Consider the following 22,235-nt stretch of genomic DNA (forward strand, 5'->3'; position numbering starts at 1 on the left):
CAAGCAAAACTCCAAACGCGGATCTTCCAGATTCTTTACTACCGTCTCTTTCTTCGTCTGTTCAATCTCTTGCTCTATCTCTCGTTTGTTACGTTTTGACCTTTTATGCACCATCGTGAGGGTACTTTGTTCCGCCTTGCCGTCGGACTTCGTCCATGATTTCCATGACCCGGATCGTCTCGGCCCAGGGCATAATGGAGTTCTCTTTCTTGCCCGCAGCAATGTCCAAGGCAGTGTTGTCGGCTTCGTACACAAAGCCCTGCCACTTTTGCTCATAGTCATATTTCTTCCCCTTCGGCTTCTCGTCGCCCTCCCACTTCGGATATACAGTAAACGACTTGGGATGTGACGGTGCACCTCCCTCAACTTCAACGAAGCCATCTGTACCATCGATGGTTGCGACGACCTTGGTAGGTCCGTTCTTTTTCTCTGTAGTCGACATGAACACGCCTTGACGACCGCTGCTAGGATAGTGAAATATCGCGCTGGTGGTCACCTCAATTCCCTCGCGGAATGACTGGAAGGCTTTGATCTCGGGTGTCTCAGGCTTGGCCGGGATGCCTGGGTCGAGAGTCAAGAGCAGCCAGGTGAGCGAATAGATGCCAATATCGAGCAGCGATCCGGCACCAAGATCTAGCTTCTTGTACCGCGAGGTGTCTGGCTTGTTCGCCATGTCGACGTACATTTGAAACTCACTCGTAGTCCGGAAGACATCACCGATGACCTTGTCCTCATATAACAGCTTTCTGAGATCTGCAACCATCGGCCGGTGACGAAGCCACATAGCCTCATGCACATAGACACCCTTACTCTTGGCAGCCTCAAAGACTTCTTTGGCTTCCTTCGCATTGATCGTAAAGGCTTTCTCGCACAGAATGTTTTTGCCCGCATTGATGGCGGCGAGAAGGTCGCGCTTATGAAAACCGTGGGGGCTCCCGATGTAGACGCAGTCAACTTGGGGATCCTGGTACAGGTCCTCATAGCTTCCATAGACGGTGGGTTGTGTGGTGCCGTTCTTGATATACTTGGCGGCGAACTCCTTGCCTTTGTCTACAGAAGAAGTGCCAATGGCTTGGATGATATGTTTTGCCTTTGCATCGGGACGTGGCAGATCAAGGTCTGCCACAAACCAGCTGGATATGAGGCCAGTGGTGATGATGCCCCATCGGCAGGTTGGTATGGTGTCGCTGGCCATGTCGATGGCGATGGCAATGGCGATGTTCCGTACGGGAGTGCTCCGAGGTATGAGGTGATATTCCTTGGAAGATATTCGAGTTTGGATGGTGGAGGGGAGAGCAATGGGGGCGCGGGGGCGCGGGGCAGTAGATTTGGTAGGTCCACAGCCTTGCGTCATGGGTCCCATTCAGCCTAAACCGCCGCTACAGCGACCCGACCACATCACAAACGCAAGATCAACTTACCAACAGCGATCGCGGGCGGATGCTACATTGTCCCTGTCTGATGGCTTTTCGGGAGGCTCATTCCTCAATGGAGCGATACAACAGCAGCCTCAGTCCAATATTCTGACGGGTCTCGTTCTAGACGCCTGTGCCTACTCCATGACGCAGTAACCGAACGGTCTTTCTCACGAATTAACGCGACCAGAGCACGAGGCAGAATGATCGAGGAGCCGCACTCGAACTAACGAAGCCCGTTCCATACAACAACGATATGATCGTTAAGTTTCTGGTCACTCTGTATAACCTGTCGACAGAGGCGCCTGGTGGCTGAGTGTATTACGGCCTTGCCGGTGTGTGCAACTTTTGCCCGGAACAATCGTTCGACAAAGAATCATACAGAAGAATATGTCAGCAAGGACCATGAAAGATCGAGCAGAATGTATTTGTGCCAAAAACATCTAACCATACCCATTCCAAGCCTCCTCGAACGCCTCAATCGTGCAGTAGACAAGTTTCGCGGCGCCGCCGACCCAACTACTATGGCACGGCGCTAGACTCATATCCCCGGGCCGTCGGCCGTAGACTGCGGGATCTTCAGCATCAAGCTCGTGCAGACATGCGCAGATGACAATACACCACCAAGACAGCTTTGAGCGCTCGTCATGGTCAGCACGTCTGGTGCCAAGAGGCAGTGAAAGACTTGGCTTCTGCGATGATCGCGTCTCTCCCCACTGCTATTGTGACCAAGCAAGGTGACTGAGAGGCAAAGACTGGCTCTCTAGAAGCAGCTACTGGTATCAAAAGACAACATGCTGCTTGCTACCCATGCTCCCGAAATAACACAAATCACCAACCAGCCCAGCGACAGTTGATCCGATTTAGCAGCGATGTCAGGCATAATATTCCGGCGGCCTTTCCTGCTCCCTCTGCGGCATCTCTGAGAGACCACCTGCACGGATCTCCGGGGCGCTTCTGCTCCTCCCCGGACCTTGAAACGCCGCCAACAGATCATCCTCATCATTCTCCACCTCATCCATACGCTGGCTCGGACGCTGCCTCCTCTTCATGCGCACCCGCTCCCTCGCAAACTTCAACTGATCCAGTCTCTCCTGCTCTTGCCGCCGCCCTGTATCGTCATCTTCTCCTCCAACAACTACAGCGTCAATCAGCCCCGTCAGCTCCGCCTCCTCGGCCTCCAGCTTCGTCAGGCGCTGACACTCCTCCTCCCACCAGAACAGCATGTTCACCAACTCGCGCTGCCTCGCCACGCTGATGCACGCGACCTGATTGACGAACCCGCGCCCAATGTGCGTCGTGTCCACGGTGGCGTCGTCCTCGGCGCGCAAAACGCCGTGCTTGCGCAGCGCGCGGAACACTTTGCGGCTCGAGGCCTCGTTGTCCGTCACGCCCGCGACGTAGAAGGTGTGCTCGTCGAGGGCGTGCGGGTTGGCGGAGGCGAGCTGGTGCATGTAGGTCATGTCGCGCCGGTGCGGGGTCAGGGCGGCGGCCAGGGTGGGAGAGTCGTCGCCGAAGAAGTTGGGCACCACCGTGTGGGCGAGGCGCGTCATGCTGAAGCCCAGGGAGCCGTTGCGTTTGCGGTACATGGGTGGCAGAAGGTCCCGGGGTGGTCGAGCCGCTTTGTTATGTGGTCTGTCAGTGCCCTCGTGGCAGCGGAGTTCCTGATACCATATGGGGTGCTGTTGTGCAGGACGTTGGCGGTGCCTAGAAGGGAAGCTAGTCGGGCTGCAGATGCCAAGTACTGATGGCAGCGATGGGTCACTTAGGCAGGGTCACATCACAACAGAGGCCCTCTAGGTTCTTCAATCCTCCTGAAAGACGCATATATGGGAATAGCAAGCTCGTATAAGGCGTAAGGGCGGGGTAAACACATGTTGGCCGGACGCATCTCTATTGGTGAGACAACAACTCGCGGTGCCAAGCCTTGCGGACTGCGACGGTCTCTTCCTGTGTGCCAATCAGTCTTCTTCTATCTTCACATACCGTCGATTTGCTGACAGCGACTCCTCGGACAATAGTAACTTGCACCTACTGAGACCACAGTACGCTATAGCTCACATTAGCCAGGTACTAGGCGCCAAATGAGTAGCAGCACAACTTACGTGCAGCCGAACTGTATTCGTGGTATACGCCCTTTCTACTTTGAGCACTGACTTGCTCAACAAAGTCGCGACCCACAGGCCATGAACCCATACTGCTCACAGATCTTATACATGAGCCTTCGCCGGGAAGATCACCAGTGCGCGTCACATCTATCTGCCAATGACCAGAAAAGCTTGTACACTCAATGCGTGATGAAAAGCGAACGTCTTGAGTAACAATCTAACCTCGTTCTCGTCCCGCACCCATCTTTTTGACCTGGTCGACACCAGCATACCAAAAGCTCTTCATGACCTCGCCACTGGACCGTCGTTGCTTCTCACCTTTGACCATGACTCCATATGACTGTGGGGCTGGCAATGACTTCGTAGCTGGCAGGGGAGGTACTGGCGGATGCCCACTCTCGATACAGGAAACCGTGACTCCGGGGGCAATCTCGTCAGACCGTCCAACAGTGCTGACAACACTGAGGTTCGAGGATTGTCTCTTGTGCCTTCGGGCTCCAATTGAATGTGACGGGCGGTGATATGGCTGCTCAGTCGTGTCTTCCTGGATGACTGGAGGTATGCTCTCCGATACGCTCAGCGTGGACGATTTTCGATGGTCATGCCGTCCGATCCCAGATCGCGCTGCCTGTTCTCGTTGACCTGATGAGTCAGCTGTCAGCTCTGCCATGTTACCTGTTGTTTTGCTTTTAGCTAGCGCGAGTCGACCAAAGATGTTTGGCATGGCCACGTCGGCTTTGGGCCATTGAAATGATGCGGTTTCCGAGGTACTAGTCATGTACGAATCTTTTCCGGATGCGTGAGAGCGCGCGAGGTTGCGACGCACTCTGGCACTGGCTTGCATAATAGCAACTTGATCAGAGGGCTCTGTCAAGCTCTGGCTGCTAGTGGAGCTCGGGATATCAGACCGGGCACAACCTTGCGTCAGCTTCTTCTCAAAGACTGCGAAGCTGTCACGAGCCTTCTCGGTCTTGCAAAACGACCGGAGCTCAAAGAGTGCCGTGCGCATCCGCTTTCGATCCTGCGACTCGTATGACTCTAGTGAAGATCCTTCCGACGAAGTAGGCGAAAGGGATTTGGACCTGAGCGAGAATTGTAAACTCTCACCTCTTAAACGGTCGCAGATAGTCATGTATCGACCTGTCCAATAGGCAGCGTCCTGCTCGAAATAGACCTGGAATTGTCAGCCAGGTATTGTTGTGGTGTGCCTCCCTTACATGCTTGGGATTGAAGGTACGATCATCGGCTGCTCCGTCACTGGTCTTGCTGGTAGTGGCTTGAACCTTAGAGACAAGTTCTCCAGCTTCCGTCTTTGCCAGACTTGTGTCGATCTTGGGAGACACCGCGCCTGGCTCGCGGGCTGGGCAATCAGTGCGATCATTATGGGTGTTGTCGTTTGCTCGCTCGTTTGAAGTATATCTTGGACTGCTGTACTTTGCCCTCAACCGGTTTTGGTTCGCAACGACTTCTCTTTGAACTTGTTTCAGAAGCTCGATCTCGTTGTTGGTCATCCGGCTTTCACGAATAGCATCCGCAACGCTGACTTCGAGATCTTCCGAACTTGGAACAGTCAATCGGGGAACAGGAGGACCTTTCTGTGGCGAAGGAGTCGTAGCCGCATCTGAGAAGCAAGGAATGCTGCCTGTCGAATAGCTGTGAGGCAGAGGGGGCCCAATCGGCCGTAGCAAGCGTCTATCGGGTGTAGGATTTCGTAAAGCCAAACGTGAAGCAAGCGACGTTGACGTCTTTGACTGGGGCAGGATTGGCGCAACTGAAGGTGAGACCCTCCGTATTGTTATATCTGCGGGGCTGTTCAAGTTCTTGCTCAAGCTATCGATTCATGTCAGCCCCGCGTACACCTAGAAGGTGCGTGAGGGTTTTGAAGTAGGTGAGGCTTACTATTCGCGGACAGGTAGTTGCTGACGTAGACCTGACAGATCATCTTGTTGCCGCTGAGTGTAAGGCAGCATAGACTCGGAGCGTGGCAGCTTTGGAAGGGGCTTGTCGTGCAAAGCGGTTGGCGATCTCTGGCGGGAGCTACCTGAAGTAGGTTTGGGAATACTTGATACTAATGATCGCCTTCTGTTGTGTCGTGGCAGTGGGTCAACCACGCAATTAGTATGAGACAGCATTTTGTGAGGCGTTGGCGGGACAGGACGAGCGGTAGGGAGTCGAGGCGTCGACTTTGTTGGTGACTGAAAGTATGAGACACATGGCAGGTGCGGCACGGGCACATCTGGGGAAAGGGCAGTCGACATCTCGAATCAAGATGGCTCGTTGCCAAAGTTGCGTTTTCAGCTTCGGCAGGTACGGAGTTGGGTGTTCAACTGGCAGGCGCATTACAACAGGTTAGAAGCTGCTCGTTTGAACATGCGTTTGCAAATTGTTCATCGGAGCGCCACATGTCACTGCATCTCGGTCAGCCCTCATTCGAAGCTCAGTTATAAGCCAGGCTTGCTTCAAAAACAACATAGCGAATTCATGCAGGTGCGCATTATTCGCATTGGCGTGTCTTGCACAAGTTATACAGAACACATCCTAAGCGATCGACTGAACCGGTTTGAATGGCCGTATAAATCAGTCGGTGGATGTACCGAATGCGCGAATCCTCTTCATACCGTGCTCGCTGGCCACGTGGCTCCACAAGCAGATGCAGCGGCGGCCGGCCATGACTTCTTAACGTGATCAACTAGAAGGAGCTTGAAGGCGAATCATCAGCTCCATAAGCCAGTCTCCCGGAAATCCCACTGGTACGACAGCCTCGGCCATGCATGAAAGTTGTAGTGACAAACAAGGCAAACTCAAGTAAGGAACCACTGGATGCCTAATGCCAAGCCACAAAAGGCGTCATCAGATCGAACTCAAGCAAGGCGCGTCGCGGTCTCCTGTGACGGTGCAAACTGCGAAATCATCAAATTTTGCCAGAGATTCGGGTGCTGAGAGCCACAAAAGTCTGGCAGCTGTAGACTTTTACCCCAGGGGCAGCAACGGGAAAAAATCCCGTTCCATCATTGTGAGGTCATGTAATTTGACGTCACCTGTTACTCGCAGATATACTGAAAAACACACATTTAGCATCATTCTCGACTTCTCTCACGAGATCGGTAATCAAACACGCGAGCAACCGAACAGTCCCCTAACCAGAGACACACACATCACCAAGAAGTCATCGTTCTCATATTCACCATGTCAAAGGAATACGAAGGCCGCGACCTAAAAGACATCGCCGCTGAGGCCGAGCGTGATCTCAATGACAGACGCCACAACTTCGGGACGCAAGACGGCACTGGCTTCGGTGGTAAGACCGTGGGCGGTGGTAGCACCTCCAGTGAGCCTTCATCCCTAATCTCAATTCGCGAAAGCACTGACACTTTCTTCAGCCGATGAATCCGGAATCGATCAATCAGTAACCAATAAATTCCCAGGAAGCACCGCTGGTATGTCTTGATCCTCCTCGTATGATAAACCCACTAACGAGGCTCAGAGTATGGCTCGAACGTCACAGGCCGCACCATCCCACCAGAGGAGGGTGGCAATATCCAGAAAGGTACCGGCAAAATGACCAAGGCCGAGGATTTTGAGAAAGGCGCACCAGGCGAAGGCCCTGAAGATGTATTACGTAACCGTGCGGCGGATGCTGGCGGAGACGACGACATCCGGAGCAATATTCGACAGCATGCTCCTCAGAAGCATACGTCTTGAGTGAGGAAGTATTGCACTTGAGTCTAGTACAGCTAAAAAAGTGAAGAGCTGGTCGTCAAAGTCACCTGGTCCCTCTGCATAACAATTCTTCTTGACATGTTTTCGGACAAGAACAGCTGATTGTACACTTGAATAATTCTCATACCTGCTCGCTCAATCCCATGTTATTGCTCGTCAGAAACCTTCTCGTGAACGTTAGCAGCTGTTAATACACAGCCTCGGAGGCTATTTCACAGCGCTTTTATCGACTCTTGGAAGAAGCGATTCGCCATGAGCTTCTCATCGCCTTTCACCATCTCTCTCATCAACGCTAGCTTCTCATCCTTACTCATGTCCTCCTTTTCAGTCTTCTCCCTCCAACTCTTCAACATCACCTTCAGCAAGCGGCTGCCTTCTTCTACCTCCTCTTTCGAGAAGTCCTCTTGCCTTTCTTTCGCCTTGTCCGTGTGAGAGAAGTCCTCCAACTCCTCGGCTTTGCGTCTAGCCATATTGACCACTTTCTCAGGAAAGCGCACGAGTTCCGCAACATGGATGCCAAAGCTCTGGTCTGAGATTCCAGGCTCCACTCTGTAGAGCAGTGTGACTTCTTGGCGCTTGTTGGAGGACATGTCGACGTCGCCGCCGGCTTGGTCGCCGACGAATGCAACCACGTGGAGATTTTTGACTGCGTTCGGAAACTTCTCTGCAAGGGCAGTCAGCTCGTGGAAATGCGTGGCGAAGCAGCCAAAAGCCCCTATCTGAGCAACGATCTCTTCTGAGATTGCCCAGGCGAGGCCGAAACCGTCGTAGGTACTGGTTCCTCGACCCAGCTCATCGATGATGATCAGCGAGTCTTTTGTGGCACTCTTTAGTATGTTCGCCGTCTCAAGCATTTCTGCCATAAAAGTGGAAACGCCTTTCAACTGAGAGTCCGACGCTCCAACTCGGGCGAGTATGCAGTCGAATATGGTCACCTCGGCTTCTGTGCAGGGCACGAAGCACCCAATCTGAGCCATGAGAGCAATGCAGCCAATCGTTCGGATGTATGTCGACTTGCCGCCCATATTTGGACCAGTTATAATTAGGAAGCGAGAGTCAGCTCGGCGGAGCTCAACATCGTTCGTGATGAAATTGATATCGTCCTGACACTCCATGCAAGGGTGTCGGGCTTCTTTCAGAATAGTATCGCCTGTGCCAGGGCTATTCATCTTTGGTCTGACGTAGGCAGCTGGGGCATGTACCGAGACATGAGCCAAACTGACGATGACGTCCAGGTGGGCAACTATCGCTGCCAGCTGTTCGAGAACGGGAATATATGAGGCAGCTACCTGCACAACCTCTGACACGAGAGATGATTGCTTGCGGTTATACGTACTAGAATACTGATCGTAGTCGCGCCGTAGATCCATGAGAGTAGTGGTTGTGAAGTACACACCATTCTTCTGGGTCGAGATCTCCTTGTAGGCTGACTTGTTCCGGATGCAGCTGGCTTCGGTCCTTGTTAGTCTGAAACAGAAGCCGTGCACTCTGTGATTCTCGAGGAAAAGCTTCTTATCGAGTTCTTGGTCAAGATCGCTCCCAGCTCGACGATGCTCCGCTGCCATATCGCTCTGGACTTTGTCCAGCTTCTTGCGGATGATGCGCAACGACTCGTCAAATTCGGGTTTGATGATGAATTCGTGTCGATCAAGGGCATCCAGATCAACAGTTGTCTCTACCATCTCTGCGAGCTTACCGAGAGAACTGGAGAGGTTTTTGAGCTTTGACGTGTACATATGTTCGAGAGGAACCTGATACTGTTCATCGACAACAGTCTCGAAGGCTTCGATGAAACCAGGTAAGCGAATGACAACCTGATAAGCCCTGACAACGTCTTCGAGATTGGCTTTTTGGCGCTGAAATTTCTTCGCGAGGCGGTAGAGGTCTGGGATTGAGCGAAGATGCTCTTCCTGTATCGACTGCCGCAACTCCGTGTCTGTGACGAAAGCTTCCACGAGTTGCTGTCGTTTCTCAATCTCTGACAGACTCATGAGAGGCTGTTTGAGCCATTGAGCAAGTAGTCTACCACCAATAGGGGTCTTGCACTGATTGAGCAGGCCAAAGAGGCTCATTGTCTTTGCACCATCCCGAGGGCTTGGCATTAGATTCAGTGCTCTCAAGGCAGCAGCGTCCAACTTCATGTATTGGCTTAGGTCGTGTTGGTATAGCTGATATTGACCAAAATTGGTCTGGTCATTGAGAGCGCCGATGTATTTGATCAGCGCAGCAGCACTTCCCATAGCGAGTTTCAGGTCTGTCTGAGGCAGTTGACCAGTGGAAGCATCGTCTTTCAACAGCCGAGCCAGATCTTGCTCGATATCCTTGGTACCATAATCGGCGGCAGGGCGTTCTGAAACGGCGATATTGCAGGAGTCGCATATCTGACGGATTTTTGTGAGCTCCGGATCCTTCTTTTGACCGTCAGTCGCGATGAGGCATTCTTTCACACCGAGCTGGATGAGCATGCTCTCAAAATTTGAATAAAGGTCGTTATCCAGAAATTCGCTCACACCAAGCTCTCGGATGCTGGCATCAGCGAAGCAAACACCGACATTGCGGCCCTCGGTTGCTTTTGCACTGATCTTGACAGCGAGTATGATGGGCGCACTGTCACCCTGGCTGTCTACGCCCGAGCCGAGCTCGTCTTCCACTCCCTGAAGGTTTCCGGGACTCGCTTGTCTGTCTAGTTTCCATTGTCCTTTTTGTGACAGCCAGATTTCGACTCGCTTTCCCAATCTGAACAGAGCTTCTCGAAGTAGATTGCGAAAGACTGTTGTGGTCATAGTGACACTCGGGAGGGCGTTGTCACTGCGACCGAGATTTCGAATGACAGCAATAGTCTTGTAGACCGTGCGGGCAATGAAGTCAGCATCTTCGTCATGAGCGCTATAGAAGTCTCCTCGGTCCAGCACTCGGATCGTATTCGCTGGGTCGAGTTTAGCTGGAATCTGACGGTAGGCTCGAATGAAGCCGCCCTCATCATCGACCTGGGATTCCAGTTAGCTGTGGCAGACTATACTGGAGCTGCTTTACCTTGAGATCCGGTCTTGACGACATGATAAGCTGCTACGTCTGTGCCAGCTTTGCCCTGTAACAAAGGCTGATGGGGACTTTGATGATTGCAACCCGCAGTTTCTTGCCAAGTGGAGATGATTCGAGTTGACGCGACGCGATCCTGGGGACGCGTTAAGTGGAACGCACAGACCACTTCTTGCCTAGAGAAGAAAAAGTTAGGCGTCGATCATGATTGCTTAGGCGAGAGGTACCCGGGCACCTTCTAGCATCTGACCTCATCAGCCCAAGGAAGACTGAGGCGGATCAAGTCTCGTCACAGCCTGACTCCATCACAGTCTCAAGCGAGGAGGCGCAGTCGCTCGATTTCTTCCACAAGACTCTTGGTACATGGTCTTGGGATTGGCAGATTGACACTAATGTGGTCGGTCGCGTGCCTCTTGCCGCAGAAGTCTGACGTTTGCGCTGCACTCATGACCTCCGTGTCTTTTTCCCGCCTTGCTTGCTAGCATTGAATGCGAATACTGCGGCCACGCGCACCTAGTCATATCACTTTTGCCTCTCAATCCCTGATACCCTGTGTTTCTCTCTATAACAACCCACCCGCCACCAAAATGCAGGCCACTACTCGATCCAAAGAGACTCAATTTGAGGCGGAGTCACGCAAGGTGGCCAACTTCCCTGACGTGGAGGAATCACTGACCAAACGATTTGCGAAAACCGAGATGACCTACCTCGACAAGATCACCAGCCTGTTAGGGGCCAGAAACCCCTTCAAGAAGAAGGCAAACTCCCAAGACAACGAGGTTTGGCTGCTCAACAACACCGCGCACCGCCCCATTGACAAGAGCACCGGCAAACCTGGTCCGTGGCAGGCTGAATTCGTCGCTGCTTTCTTTGTCAACGGGAGAGCCGACATCAACTCGGCGGTAGCCGACATACTCGACACCATTGGCTTGGATGGTAATATTGGCGAAGATCCAGGCGTGAGGCAAATCATTGAGGAGCGCTTGAGGCCCTTCGTCCAGCAGATAGCGCCCGCTCGGACCGTTGATATCACGATCCCGACCCCGGACGCCACACAGGGAGGCAGCCATGTGCGAACCCTCGGGCCCAGCGATGGCAATGGCATCAGCAGCCAGGACTTAATGACCGGTGGCCGCGATGACTCGGACGGAAAAACCGTAGCCTGCACGTCGACATCGTTCCCAAACCTCAAGAACCAGCTACGTTTCGCCGGACCCGATGGGTGGGCCATCATCTCCGACATTGACGACACAGTCAAGAGAACCATGACCCCAGACCCGTTGGGCGTCCTCAAGTCCACCTTCATTGAACCCACCCAAGTCATTGGCGGCATGCCGGAACTCTACAAGACCCTGCACGCCCAGTTCAACAACCCAGCCTGGTTCTACCTCTCGGCCTCTCCCTACAATCTCTATCCCTTCCTGCATTCTTTTCTCTCCCAACACTTCCCAGCCGGCACCATCATCCTCCGCGATTCCTCCTGGATGTTCTTCGCCGGCCTGCTGCAGTCCCTAACCGAAGGCGTGCAAGAGTACGTCCCCGCTCCCAATCACCTCTTTCCTCATTTCCCACTCAATAGCACAACTAACCTCCCTACACAGATACAAAACCGACCGCCTCGAGAAGATCCACTCCTGGCTCCCGCGCCGCAAAGTCATCTGCATCGGCGACTCCACCCAGTCAGACCCCGAATCCTACGCCGCCATCTACAAGAAGTACCCGGACTGGATCAAGGCCATCTACATCCGCAAGGTGACGGACGCGCCGTTCATGGAGCGCAAGAACGAGGACAAGCGCTTCGACGACGCCTTCAAAGATGTCCCCGGGAGCGTGTGGAAGGTGTTTGTGCAGCCGGCTGAGCTGGAGGCCGCTGTTCGGGCATTGCAGGGCTAGAATCATCTCCACGGTTCGGGGCATGGAGCAGGTATACTACTGGTAGTATTACCTCAACGAACGAGTCTGCAATTCCTGGGAGATGGGATTGTGTACGCTGTGGAGAACAGTTCAGGATGATACGCATATATCTAACGAATGACGAGCATATTACGATATACAACTGATGATGGCTGTGGCGATGGCGTTTTGGGAACAAATCTGTCAGGTTCCGGCCGATAATAAATTGAATAGTGAAAGGCTGCATGAGAGAAGGTTAAGAAGTATAATCATTCCGGAGGTATCACAGCAGGTTGAAGATGCTTTTCCGTGGTCTGTAGACCCCTTTATCCATCCGCACCACACATAAACCAGGGGGCCGACGTTAAGTCATCAATCAATTCGTCCGAGAGTAGACATTAGGCTACTTCACGTCCCATTCCATAACGCCCTGTTATGCAGACCTTTCATCAAATCTACACGGGCAGAGGGAAGGTCACAGCCCAAGAAGCGATCTCCTTCTTCAGCGTGTTGATCTCCTCGACCTCACCGCCAGCAACCTTTGCCTTGAAGTCCTTCAGCTTATTTGCCTCCTTAGGCAGGCCTGCTTGAACACTCTTGCAGATAGAGATCACCTGGTGGATGTAGTTCGCAATGCGCTTAAAGTCTTCTTCTCCCATGCCACGACTTGTCATGGCAGGGGCACCGATGCGGATGCCGCAGGGCGTCAGGGCCGACTTGTCACCTGGGATGGAGTTCTTGTTGCACGCAATGTTAACTTGCTCGAGCACGGCCTCCACGCGGGCGCCATCGAGAGAGTTAGGTCGTAGATCCAAGAGGATCATGTGCGAATCAGTGCCGTCAGCGACAAGAGGGTGACCAAGAGCCTTGAACTCGTTCTCAAGTGCTTTAGCATTGGCAAGGACTTGTTTCTGGTAAGCTTTGAAATCGGGGGTCATGGTTTGCTTCAGGGCCACAGCCAGAGCAGTGATGGTGTGATTATGAGGCCCACCCTGGTGACCAGGGAAGACGGAGAAGTTGATGGGACCCTCGAGATCGTAAAGAACAGACTTGCCGGACTTGGCATCGGTGCTGCGCACGCCCTTCCGGAAGAAGATCATGGCACCACGAGGACCACGCAGAGACTTGTGGGTGGTGGTAGTAACGATGTCGGCATACTTGAACGGCGTAGGGATCACCTCGGCAGCGATGAGACCGGAGATATGTGCCATGTCCACAACCAGGTAGGCGCCAACCTTGTCGGCGATTTGGCGCATGCGGGCATAATCGATCAGCCGGCAGTATGCAGAGGTGCCAGCGACGATGGTCTTGGGCCGGTACATGAGGGCGTTCTCCTCCAGACGGTCGTAGTCGATAATGCCCGTGTCAATGTTTACGCGGTACGGGAAAGTCTCAAAGTAGGTTGACACAGCAGAGATCCTATAACTGTCAGCGCGATTTCTGATTGGCGTGAGAGACGTACTTCTTTTGAGGCGTCTGGTAGCCATGGGACAAATGACCACCGTGAGGCAGGTCTAGACCCATCAAGCGGTCGTGTGGCCGCATGATAGCCTGGTAGACTTGGAGATTGGCAGGGCTGCCGCTCAAGCATTGAACATTGACTCCCCACTGCTCAGGGTCGAGATGGAAGGCCTCGAGGGCTCTCTTTTGGCAGAGCAGTTCGACCTCATCGATGTGCTGGTTTCCACCGTAGTATCTTGCTCCAGGATAGCCTTCGGAGTATTTGTTGCACATGGGAGAGCCAAGGGCATCGAAAACGGCACGAGAGGTAACGTTCTCGGAGGCGATGAGCAGGATGGACTCGCGCTGGCGCTGAACCTCCTTCTCCATGATCTCAGCAATAGCCGGGTCAGTCTCGACCAAGGACTTCTCCATCAACTGCATCGTGAGTCAGTCGACTTCTCAAAGCGGTGGGAAGGTAACTCACGTCCTGGTGAGACTGGGGCAGGGCGTAGGAACGCGTCGGAAGGGAACCCATGATGCCGGTGTGTGCTGTGAATCTCGCAATTCGTGTTGTTCGCAAACCAATGCTATATGGTAAAGACGGTGGAATGAATTGGCAGACCGTGTTGCTTTACCAGATTGAGGAAAAAAAGTCACCAGTGGTTGAGCGAGCAGGCGCTACCCCTCCATCCAGTCGCAGCCTCCGGCTTCGGCCCCACTCGGCGTAGGCTAAACTTTGTTCCCTCGGTTTGTCGCCCCTCGCAGATGCTCCCGGGCACGCGGCTCGGAGTCTGCTGCGCGAATGCTTCCTTCTATGAGCATGGCGCGCTTGAAGGATGCCTGCCCGCATCATGTCTGCTGTCCAAGTCACCGGGACGCATAGACACATTGGGCCTGCTCTTGGGTATTAGAGCCGTGGTTCTCTGGATGAAGTCACGACTCTGCTTCGACACCGGCCATTACCTCGTCCTCCTGTTTCGTACCCTCACGCGCGATATCGCCAAGAAGCGCCAGTCTGTCTTTCAGTGCATGCACCTTTGCCTCAAGCGACCTGATCTCTGCTTGCTGCTCCCCCACGCTGCGCTCGACGTCTATCATCCCCGTGATCGTCTCTCTCGCCTTCTGGATTTTTTGCTTTAAAGGATAGATAGCGGCGGTCAGCTCTTTGATATCAAGAGGCGTCAAGTTGAGAGGATTGGGAGTGGCTTGTGCTCCGTTTGTGGGGGAGGTTGCAGCGCCATTGGATTGTTGCTGCTGGAGGAGGGCGATGCGCGACAGCAGAAGATAGACATCCGGCAGCAGTGAGAGGGTCGACTGGTCGGGGAACGGTGGAAGATCAGGATTCGTGGTTTGGCCAGTTGCGGAGGGCATGGTGGCAGGTTGAGAGACGGTTGCAAGGTGCTGGCCTGATAGATGCTACGGAGTACGCGACAGCGCAATCAATCATCGCGACTGCGAGTCAGAAGACCGCCAAGTTCTCAAACTGTTGACTCGCGCCGCCTCTTTGGCCATGACGACTTGACTTTGGGCCTAACAACCATGATTATGGTGGTGACCAAGACCGACACTTGAACTGACCGATGGTCGCAGGTGAAATGCGGCCTGCAGCCAGGTGTTTTGTGACTTTGTCCGTCCGTTGATGACAAAACTTGCCTTCGCTCGGCGCCGTAAGCTCGGTGAAAGTAGTTATTTATACCGAGCGACTCCCAATTAAGCGTCCCACTCAACTCTCTTGCCAATACCCGATTCATCTCCCGCAAACATGACGCAGAAACCCGTACTGATCTCGGGCGCTGGCCTCGCTTCGCTCTTATTAGCAAGGTCCCTGCTCCGCTCCAGAATCCCCTTCCAGATATTTGAGCGAGATGCGTCCCTCGCCTTCCGAGGCCAGGGCTATCGACTGCGCCTCTCGCCAGAGGGTCTGGACGCCATTGAATCTGCACTCGATCCTCCCAGCTGGCACAAGTTCTACGGGATATGCAGCAAGACTGGTGGAGGTGGCTTCGTCGGCTTCAATGCGGTCACAGGCGAGGCGCTCGAAGATACAGGCGGTCCCATCGGTCCCAAAGGGCCGACTCGCGAAAGTCTGGGGAGTAGAGGAGGCAAAGTCGTGGGCATTGCTCGGGGAGAGATGCGAAGCTTCTTCATCGAAGGATGCGAAGAGTTTGTCCAATGGCGGAAGCATGTGACAGGTTACGAGATGGCGGATGATGGGCAAGGAGTTCGAGCAGTATTCGCGGACGGTTCGAAGAGCGAGGAAGGCTGTCTTCTTGTTGGTGGAGAGGGGATCAAGTCATCTGTGGCCAAACAGGTGTCTGATGGCAAACTCAAAGTATACGATCTCGGTGCCCGAGGCATCCATGGACAAGCACCAACCACTGCTTTTAAGCAGCTGGGCGAAGGTGTGTTCAGATTCGTTGACGAGAGCAGTACAAACCGCATCTCAGTCATTACTAATGTGCGTCCTGGCGACATGGACGATCCGAACATTCAATTCGGATGGACTATGGTCGGAATGCCTGGCGCGATCCAAGCCCCTAACGACGATTATTCCATCGTTGGAAAGGTAGCTGCCGACCTTGCCAAATCTCTCACAAAGGACTGGCATCCCAGGTTCAAACCTCTCATTGACAACATTGTGGAGAACGAGGCCGCTTTCTGGAAGATTACCTGCTCGACACCGACCGGCCCACCAGTTTGGGAGAATAACCCGCGTGTCACTGTAATTGGTGACGCAGCACATAGCATGACACCAGCAGGTGGTTTAGGAGCAAACACTGCAGTCAGAGACTCTGCACTGCTCGGCCGTCTCCTAGCAGAGGCTGGAGGGTGGGCAGAAGGCATCACCAAGAGATACGAGGACGAGATGCGCGTGTATGCGACTGAAGCCGTTGGACAAAGCTATGGAATGGCCTCGGGTCAATTCGGCGGCACGATCGACGAGAACACTCCGACAGTCTGAGCGGTACAGCTACGACAACGAGTATTGCCCACATTTAGCGACGGATGAATCATCATTACTGATACGTCTGCACTTGTAGTGCTAGCCTGGCGCCTCTCTTCAGCTATGGCATGACCCCCTGGCCTGCTCCTTACTTCTAGATCCCAAGCAGAAGAAGGCCTCATAAATGTGTGGCTCTCCGCTAAAGAGCTAAGACACGACTCCGACAAGGGGCTTGATGATAGCGCCGGACTAGATCTCAGGCAGTAGAAGTCTTGGCGCCGCGCCCTTCGTTGAGCTGGCGGGTCCTTAGCATTGAGTATCGACACCATTTTCTCTTGCCCGGGATGGTGGCGTGCGATCCAGTCTGCAAGAGCGATGGATTCTGCTGCTTGGTGATGGGCATGTCGACGAGAACGGCTTCGCGGGCGCCGTGGACGAGCGTGCTGGAGATGGGGGCGACCACGGGCCCACCCTCGGCGCCGGAGGGCTTGTTGGGAGGGGCGATGTGGAATGCTGGCGTCGAGAGGCATAGTTCGGCGGCGGAATTAAGATTTGCGGGTTTGCTAGTTGTGGAGGGTGAGGAGGAAGTTCGGCCCGTGTTCGTGGAGGATGTTGCGGGGGAGGATTTCGGATGCGCTGGAGTTGGAATATTGGTGAATAGTGATCAAGGAGATGCCTGATCCAGGCGTCTGGGCCGAGGCTGTGGACCTCTGTCTAATCCCAAAAGTGGTTTTCTCATACAAGGTACAATGATTTGTATTGCGAAGCGGGCGTCCTCCCATAGTCTCTCTGCGAGCTATGCAACAAACGCAAATATGAGATAGACTGGTGCGCGAAGTCTATCACCTAGCTAGGCAGTGAACGCAAACGTGGGGGGACTTCGGTGAAAGGTATTGCTAACGTGAGATTTTATGGCTGAATTGATAGATGTTTAGTCAACAAAACGAAGGATAGAAAAGCTGCATGATTGCTTGCTAACCGGTAAACATCGCTGTATGCTTGACAGCAGCCCTTTCGACATGGCGACTAACAACAAATACATTGCCGTGCCAAGCACGTATGCAACATCCCCGAACGCTCACATTCGTATCAGCAATCATCCCGGCACAGCTAAAGGCGTGACCCCGATCCAAATTGCGACGTTGAACCGACCTGACAAGCTGAATGCTATCACTATCGACATGATCAACGACCTTACGAGGTTTGTTTCGACAATCAATGTTGATGATCGCGTTAAAGTTGTGATCGTGACAGGCGCAGGAAAAGCATTCTCGGCCGGCATCGACTTGAGCAATGATACCAGCCAGTTCAACAAGGCGCCCGCAACAGAGGCACGAGATCCGGGCGGTTGGCTGGCACTAGCCATGTATAACTGTCGCAAGACCATAATTGTGGCCTATAATGGCCTCTCCGTGGGGATTGGCATGACCTCGACGTTGGCGGCTGCGATCCGGTGAGCTCTCTCTGTGCAGCCCCTCTATTGATTGACAAAGCGTTCTCTTTTCTTGAAGCTAGATCGACTGACCACAAGCTTATCGTGCAATAGAATTGCTCCAGCGAAGGCCGAATTCGGCTTTCCCTTTTCACGCATCGGCCTCACAATGGAGTCGTGTAGCTCCTTCTTTCTCCCAAGAATGGTAGGACACAGTAAAGCAACATATCTGCTCGCGACCGGCAAGAGATTCCCAGCTGAATCGCAGCTTCTGGACGGCATCTTCGCTGAACTCGTGCCAGAGCCGCAAGATATCATGCCGAAAGCCATCAGCATCGCTGAGGATCTTTTGGAGAACGTCAGCACTACGGCGACTCATCTGAATCGACAGCTAATCTGGCGTGGCGAAGATTCGGCCGAGAAGGCTCATCTCGTAGATAGCCCACTCTTGGTCGACCAGTTCGCGAGCAAGTAAGTGGTGTTTCTCCTCATTCAGGATATTGTTTACCAACCAACCACGCCAGCGACCACCTTGAGTTCAAGAAGGCGTTCTTCGAGAAGCGCAAGCCGATTTTCAAGGACACCATCAATGAAAACGCGCCCCGAACCTATCCATGGTGGACCGAGTGGTCGATTTTGGGTCCGGCAAAAGCGCAGAAGTCTTCCAACCCGAGGCTTTGAGATGAGGCATGCAATATAGCTAGCCAGACCCTTATATCGCGGGCTCACCTGTGGCCTTTGACAACTTTCCCCTCTTTTCCTTCTTCTTCTTCTTCTCGGCCCCACCATTTTCCACATTGCCAACCAGATCTCCTCCACTCTTTGATGACGCTGCTCGAATCAAGATGGATTCTGCCAGATCAACGCTGTTGTTCACATCCCTAGAGATTTGTTTAACTCCGAAAGGTAAGTACCGGTAATTGAGATTCTCTGGCTGCTTCCGGACAGGTTTCGCGGTGCCGGGTTCTTGGGCTGTAAAGTGATAGTTGGTTGGAGGAGGTGGGCCGGCCTTGGACGTAGGTGGTTCTGCAGCGTCAATACCAGTCGCATACCGCAATTGAAAGGCACGCGATATTTTGGTTTTCTGTTGATAGACAACTGACTCGCCTCTTGGTAACAGTAGCACTTCAGCTTGCTCCGAGGAGGGCTGCATGCTATAGCTGATACCACCTGAGTCGAGGATTGGTTCACCACGCAAGGCAGCAGCAACATCGAGCTGCTTGATCTGCGTAAGATCTAACGAAGCTGGGGCGGTAATATGCCAGACTTGTTTGTCGTCAAGATTGTCGAGCGGTTCGAAGTCCAGGTCAGACGCTTCCGCCTGTAGTGGCTCAAAGCCCTTGGGTGCTCGGTAGGGCTTGGCAGGTATTCGAAAGTTGCTGGGCTTGTCAGGATGCGATCCTTGTCGGGGGGATTGAGCATACCTTTTCTTGGTTCTCTTTGCAGGCGGAGCGTTGCGGAGCGTTACCTGATCGCTTGATCTCTTCTTGTTCCTTGAAATCTCTGTGTCGGTTGCCGCGCTATCGTCGTTACGCGACTCGTCTTGACTATCAGCTGATTCGGATTCCGAGCTCCCGGCTTCTGAGGCTACGTCGTGAACAACTTTGCTGCCATTCGTGGTCGGTCGGCTGATTGCTGCAGGCTGGTCTACGCCACTCATAACCTCATCTGCCTCGTCACTTGAGTCGTTGATGAACTCTTCGCTGAGCTGCGAAGGATGTGACGTGGCTCGGACCATGACTGAATGCAGAGAGGCTTGTCTTGATTCGTTTCCTCCGCTGTTTGGTGTGGCACTCTCGCAAGGTTCAAGATATGTTGTTACGAGAGATTCGAATCTTGAGAGCAACCCGGCACAAATTTCGAGATCCGCTTTGATGCCAAGACTTTTATGCTCCATTAGCTTGCGGAACTCCCCGAGCCAATTGGAACGGCTCAATTGGAACTCCATCATTGAACATTCAAGTTCTGTTTTCCTTCTAAGCAAACTTGAAACCATCTACATGATGAAAGAGCCTTACGCTCGATAGTTGATGGCTGCCGATAGGAAGAGGAAGGCCAGCGAGACGCAAAGCGCAATTTCCAAGCTCCGCAAGGCCCGTGAAGCCGCGACTCAGGTGGGCGGAAGAAAAGCCAGTCCGATTCATCAACCAGCACGTGCACATGGCAATGGAATTGCTCGGCCGAAACCAACAACGAGGTCTAGATCGGCGGTGAGCGTGTCCGGAAGCCTATCAGAACCGCCGCAAACGAGCGACAACTCATTCACAGTCCTGCCGTACAAACAAACCCTGGATGGTAATCGCATTTACGAACGACTGACGAACTCACGCTTGCGGGTTGAATTAGCAGACGGCGCCGGCTGTGTCGTACTAGGACGATGCACGATATGGGTGAAGCATGGAAGCATATCTGTGCTGGGCGCTATTCTTAAAGCCAGCCCTGTTCAACACCACTTGTCGGCTCCAAACATTGTGGCACTTCCAACCATTGAAGCTCTGGACGGAGTTGCGGAATTCGAGCTGGGTACGACCAATTTCGGCCGCCACGCCTTCTCCGCAAATGAAAGATTGTACAGGATTCCGCAGGAGTATCCGGAAGCCAAGGCTCAAGCCGACCTGTCCTTCTGCGTGTTAGGGCTCGACTTTCAGCCCGGTACAACCGTTCCGAGACAGATGCCAATTTTGACCCTCGGAGAGACTCATTTCGGACCACTCGAAAGTAGACAGGGTCCTGCAACCACGCTCCTATATGGCCCTCGGTCATCCGGCATTACAACACTTGCTCGATGCCTTCTCAACCGAGCTGTTACGGCCACAACCACAGGCGAATGTGCTCTACTTCTCGATCTGGACCCTGATCTGCCCGAAGCGTCCTTGCCTGGCACGATAGCTGTGTCTAAAGTCACTGCTCCGTTTCTTGGGCCACTATTCTCCCAACCCAGTCATCCTGGCGTGAAGATTCTGCGCGCGCACTTCGTCGGCAGTGTAACAGATTCGCTCCAGCCTTCATCTTGGCACCAGAGTTGCCTCGAGAATATCTTCAGATATTGTCAAGATCTGCGCAAGCAATACCCAAGGGCACCTCTCATCATTCTTGCAGGAGAATCGCTGCGATTCTGCGAGTCGCTGCGCCAGGTTAGGCTCTGGAAGGATCTCAATATCACCTCCTTGACATACGTGGAGAGTGCTGTCTCTCACAGCAATATAGAGAGACTGCGCGGCTTCTCGGACAGATGCGGACTACCTATGAGCTGTGTTCCCTCACTCAATGAGAATCCGCATACATCCAGACAGCATCAACTGCGTTTACAAGCCTACTTGGGTGAGCGCCCGATAGGCAGCGGGAACAGTGGAGTCTGGGGCCAGCATGCCGGTGACAACATTGGAGCAGACGGACTTGAGTTGATTTACAGCGGGCCTCAAGCTCTGCTCAAGGCGGTAGCACTGCTCGAAGGCAAGCTGCCGCCCAGATATGCAGAGCGAGCACTACCAGGTATGGTCGTTGCATTTACATTGGTCGAGATGGGAAGACTGGACACGATTCAGAGGCTTGTTACACGATGTTCGACAAGTCGCCTGCCACTTCTTCCGTCAATATCTTCGCTTGGCATCGAAGCCAGTGACGTGGATTGCTTGGGCCTTGTTATAGTCAAAGCCATTGACGTTGAGAAGGGAATATTGAGACTGTCCACCCCATTAGCGGAGACAATAGGCGGTTGTTGGAAGAAGCAAGGCCATGGCATTATGCTAGTAGTGCAGCCACCAACCATTAATAGTAGGTTCTCACTGGGGTTGCTACACAAATAGATTCTATGTACAATAAACAGATAATGGTGACCGAAGGCTTTGCCGTCGGCAACTGCTGAAAAGTACCCTTGGGAAGACCAGGACCCTCGTCAATGGCTTATTCATGCAGGGACCAGCCCTTTATCTTCATGACAGCTGTCGGTGATGCATCAACCTGGCAGTGAAACGAAGTGTGGCTTTTGTAACTAATTTGCGAGCTGTGATTGGCTCGCGGTAAGTGGCGGTCTGGATTGCTGGAGGCTGCGGCATGCGTTTGACGTCTGTGTCGACCTCCCTTGGGTGTTGCTCTCTCTCAATTGTGTTGCCTTTGAAACATGTACGGCACGGAGAATACATCCTGAATTCTGATTCTAAGGGCTTTCGTGCAAATTTGACCCATCCGCCAGCTTACGACTATTCTCGGGTCGACATCCCCCTGGTCTGCCGCACGCGAGC

The 22,235-nt window shown here is 53.3% G+C and overlaps 12 protein-coding genes across 12 annotated transcripts; 5 read left to right on the forward strand and 7 right to left on the reverse strand.

Moving 5' to 3' along the window:
* Positions 1-103: 103 nt before the first annotated feature.
* HMPREF1541_09198 (uncharacterized protein) lies at positions 104-1,195 on the reverse strand (the record flags this gene model as incomplete). The annotated part of the gene is made up of 1 exon (XM_008713873.1): positions 104-1,195. One exon carries the CDS (start codon positions 1,193-1,195, stop codon positions 104-106), a length of 1,092 nt encoding a protein of 363 aa, XP_008712095.1.
* A 1,095-nt stretch (positions 1,196-2,290) lies between these two features.
* On the reverse strand, positions 2,291-3,004 carry HMPREF1541_09199 (uncharacterized protein; the record flags this gene model as incomplete). The annotated part of the gene is made up of 1 exon (XM_008713874.1): positions 2,291-3,004. One exon carries the CDS (start codon positions 3,002-3,004, stop codon positions 2,291-2,293), a length of 714 nt encoding a protein of 237 aa, XP_008712096.1.
* Positions 3,005-3,740: 736 nt separating this feature from the next.
* On the reverse strand, positions 3,741-5,465 carry HMPREF1541_09200 (uncharacterized protein; the record flags this gene model as incomplete). Its single annotated transcript, XM_008713875.1, has 3 exons — positions 3,741-4,697; positions 4,741-5,324; positions 5,423-5,465. 3 exons carry the CDS (start codon positions 5,463-5,465, stop codon positions 3,741-3,743), a joined length of 1,584 nt encoding a protein of 527 aa, XP_008712097.1.
* A 1,244-nt stretch (positions 5,466-6,709) lies between these two features.
* On the forward strand, positions 6,710-7,225 carry HMPREF1541_09201 (uncharacterized protein; the record flags this gene model as incomplete). The annotated part of the gene is made up of 3 exons (XM_008713876.1): positions 6,710-6,851; positions 6,904-6,960; positions 7,008-7,225. 3 exons carry the CDS (start codon positions 6,710-6,712, stop codon positions 7,223-7,225), a joined length of 417 nt encoding a protein of 138 aa, XP_008712098.1.
* Positions 7,226-7,455: 230 nt separating this feature from the next.
* Positions 7,456-10,300, reverse strand: HMPREF1541_09202 (DNA mismatch repair protein msh-2; the record flags this gene model as incomplete). The annotated part of the gene is made up of 2 exons (XM_008713877.1): positions 7,456-10,230; positions 10,277-10,300. The coding sequence occupies 2 exons, from the start codon at positions 10,298-10,300 to the stop codon at positions 7,456-7,458; spliced, it is 2,799 nt and encodes a 932-aa protein (XP_008712099.1).
* Positions 10,301-10,869: 569 nt separating this feature from the next.
* HMPREF1541_09203 (uncharacterized protein) lies at positions 10,870-12,175 on the forward strand (the record flags this gene model as incomplete). Its single annotated transcript, XM_008713878.1, has 2 exons — positions 10,870-11,813; positions 11,884-12,175. 2 exons carry the CDS (start codon positions 10,870-10,872, stop codon positions 12,173-12,175), a joined length of 1,236 nt encoding a protein of 411 aa, XP_008712100.1.
* A 455-nt stretch (positions 12,176-12,630) lies between these two features.
* Positions 12,631-14,059, reverse strand: HMPREF1541_09204 (serine hydroxymethyltransferase, cytosolic; the record flags this gene model as incomplete). Its single annotated transcript, XM_008713879.1, has 2 exons — positions 12,631-13,594; positions 13,638-14,059. The coding sequence occupies 2 exons, from the start codon at positions 14,057-14,059 to the stop codon at positions 12,631-12,633; spliced, it is 1,386 nt and encodes a 461-aa protein (XP_008712101.1).
* Positions 14,060-14,551: 492 nt separating this feature from the next.
* On the reverse strand, positions 14,552-14,989 carry HMPREF1541_09205 (uncharacterized protein; the record flags this gene model as incomplete). Its single annotated transcript, XM_008713880.1, has 1 exon — positions 14,552-14,989. The coding sequence occupies one exon, from the start codon at positions 14,987-14,989 to the stop codon at positions 14,552-14,554; it is 438 nt and encodes a 145-aa protein (XP_008712102.1).
* A 391-nt stretch (positions 14,990-15,380) lies between these two features.
* On the forward strand, positions 15,381-16,580 carry HMPREF1541_09206 (uncharacterized protein; the record flags this gene model as incomplete). The annotated part of the gene is made up of 1 exon (XM_008713881.1): positions 15,381-16,580. The coding sequence occupies one exon, from the start codon at positions 15,381-15,383 to the stop codon at positions 16,578-16,580; it is 1,200 nt and encodes a 399-aa protein (XP_008712103.1).
* Positions 16,581-17,581: 1,001 nt separating this feature from the next.
* HMPREF1541_09207 (uncharacterized protein) lies at positions 17,582-18,675 on the forward strand (the record flags this gene model as incomplete). The annotated part of the gene is made up of 3 exons (XM_008713882.1): positions 17,582-18,015; positions 18,109-18,465; positions 18,519-18,675. The coding sequence occupies 3 exons, from the start codon at positions 17,582-17,584 to the stop codon at positions 18,673-18,675; spliced, it is 948 nt and encodes a 315-aa protein (XP_008712104.1).
* Positions 18,676-18,706: 31 nt separating this feature from the next.
* HMPREF1541_09208 (uncharacterized protein) lies at positions 18,707-19,732 on the reverse strand (the record flags this gene model as incomplete). The annotated part of the gene is made up of 1 exon (XM_008713883.1): positions 18,707-19,732. One exon carries the CDS (start codon positions 19,730-19,732, stop codon positions 18,707-18,709), a length of 1,026 nt encoding a protein of 341 aa, XP_008712105.1.
* Positions 19,733-20,391: 659 nt separating this feature from the next.
* On the forward strand, positions 20,392-20,628 carry HMPREF1541_09209 (uncharacterized protein; the record flags this gene model as incomplete). Its single annotated transcript, XM_008713884.1, has 1 exon — positions 20,392-20,628. One exon carries the CDS (start codon positions 20,392-20,394, stop codon positions 20,626-20,628), a length of 237 nt encoding a protein of 78 aa, XP_008712106.1.
* Positions 20,629-22,235: the final 1,607 nt, after the last annotated feature.

The sequence above is a fragment of the Cyphellophora europaea genome (assembly GCF_000365145.1).
Source record: "Cyphellophora europaea CBS 101466 unplaced genomic scaffold supercont1.10, whole genome shotgun sequence".
In the NCBI taxonomy this organism is placed as follows: domain Eukaryota; kingdom Fungi; phylum Ascomycota; class Eurotiomycetes; order Chaetothyriales; family Cyphellophoraceae; genus Cyphellophora; species Cyphellophora europaea.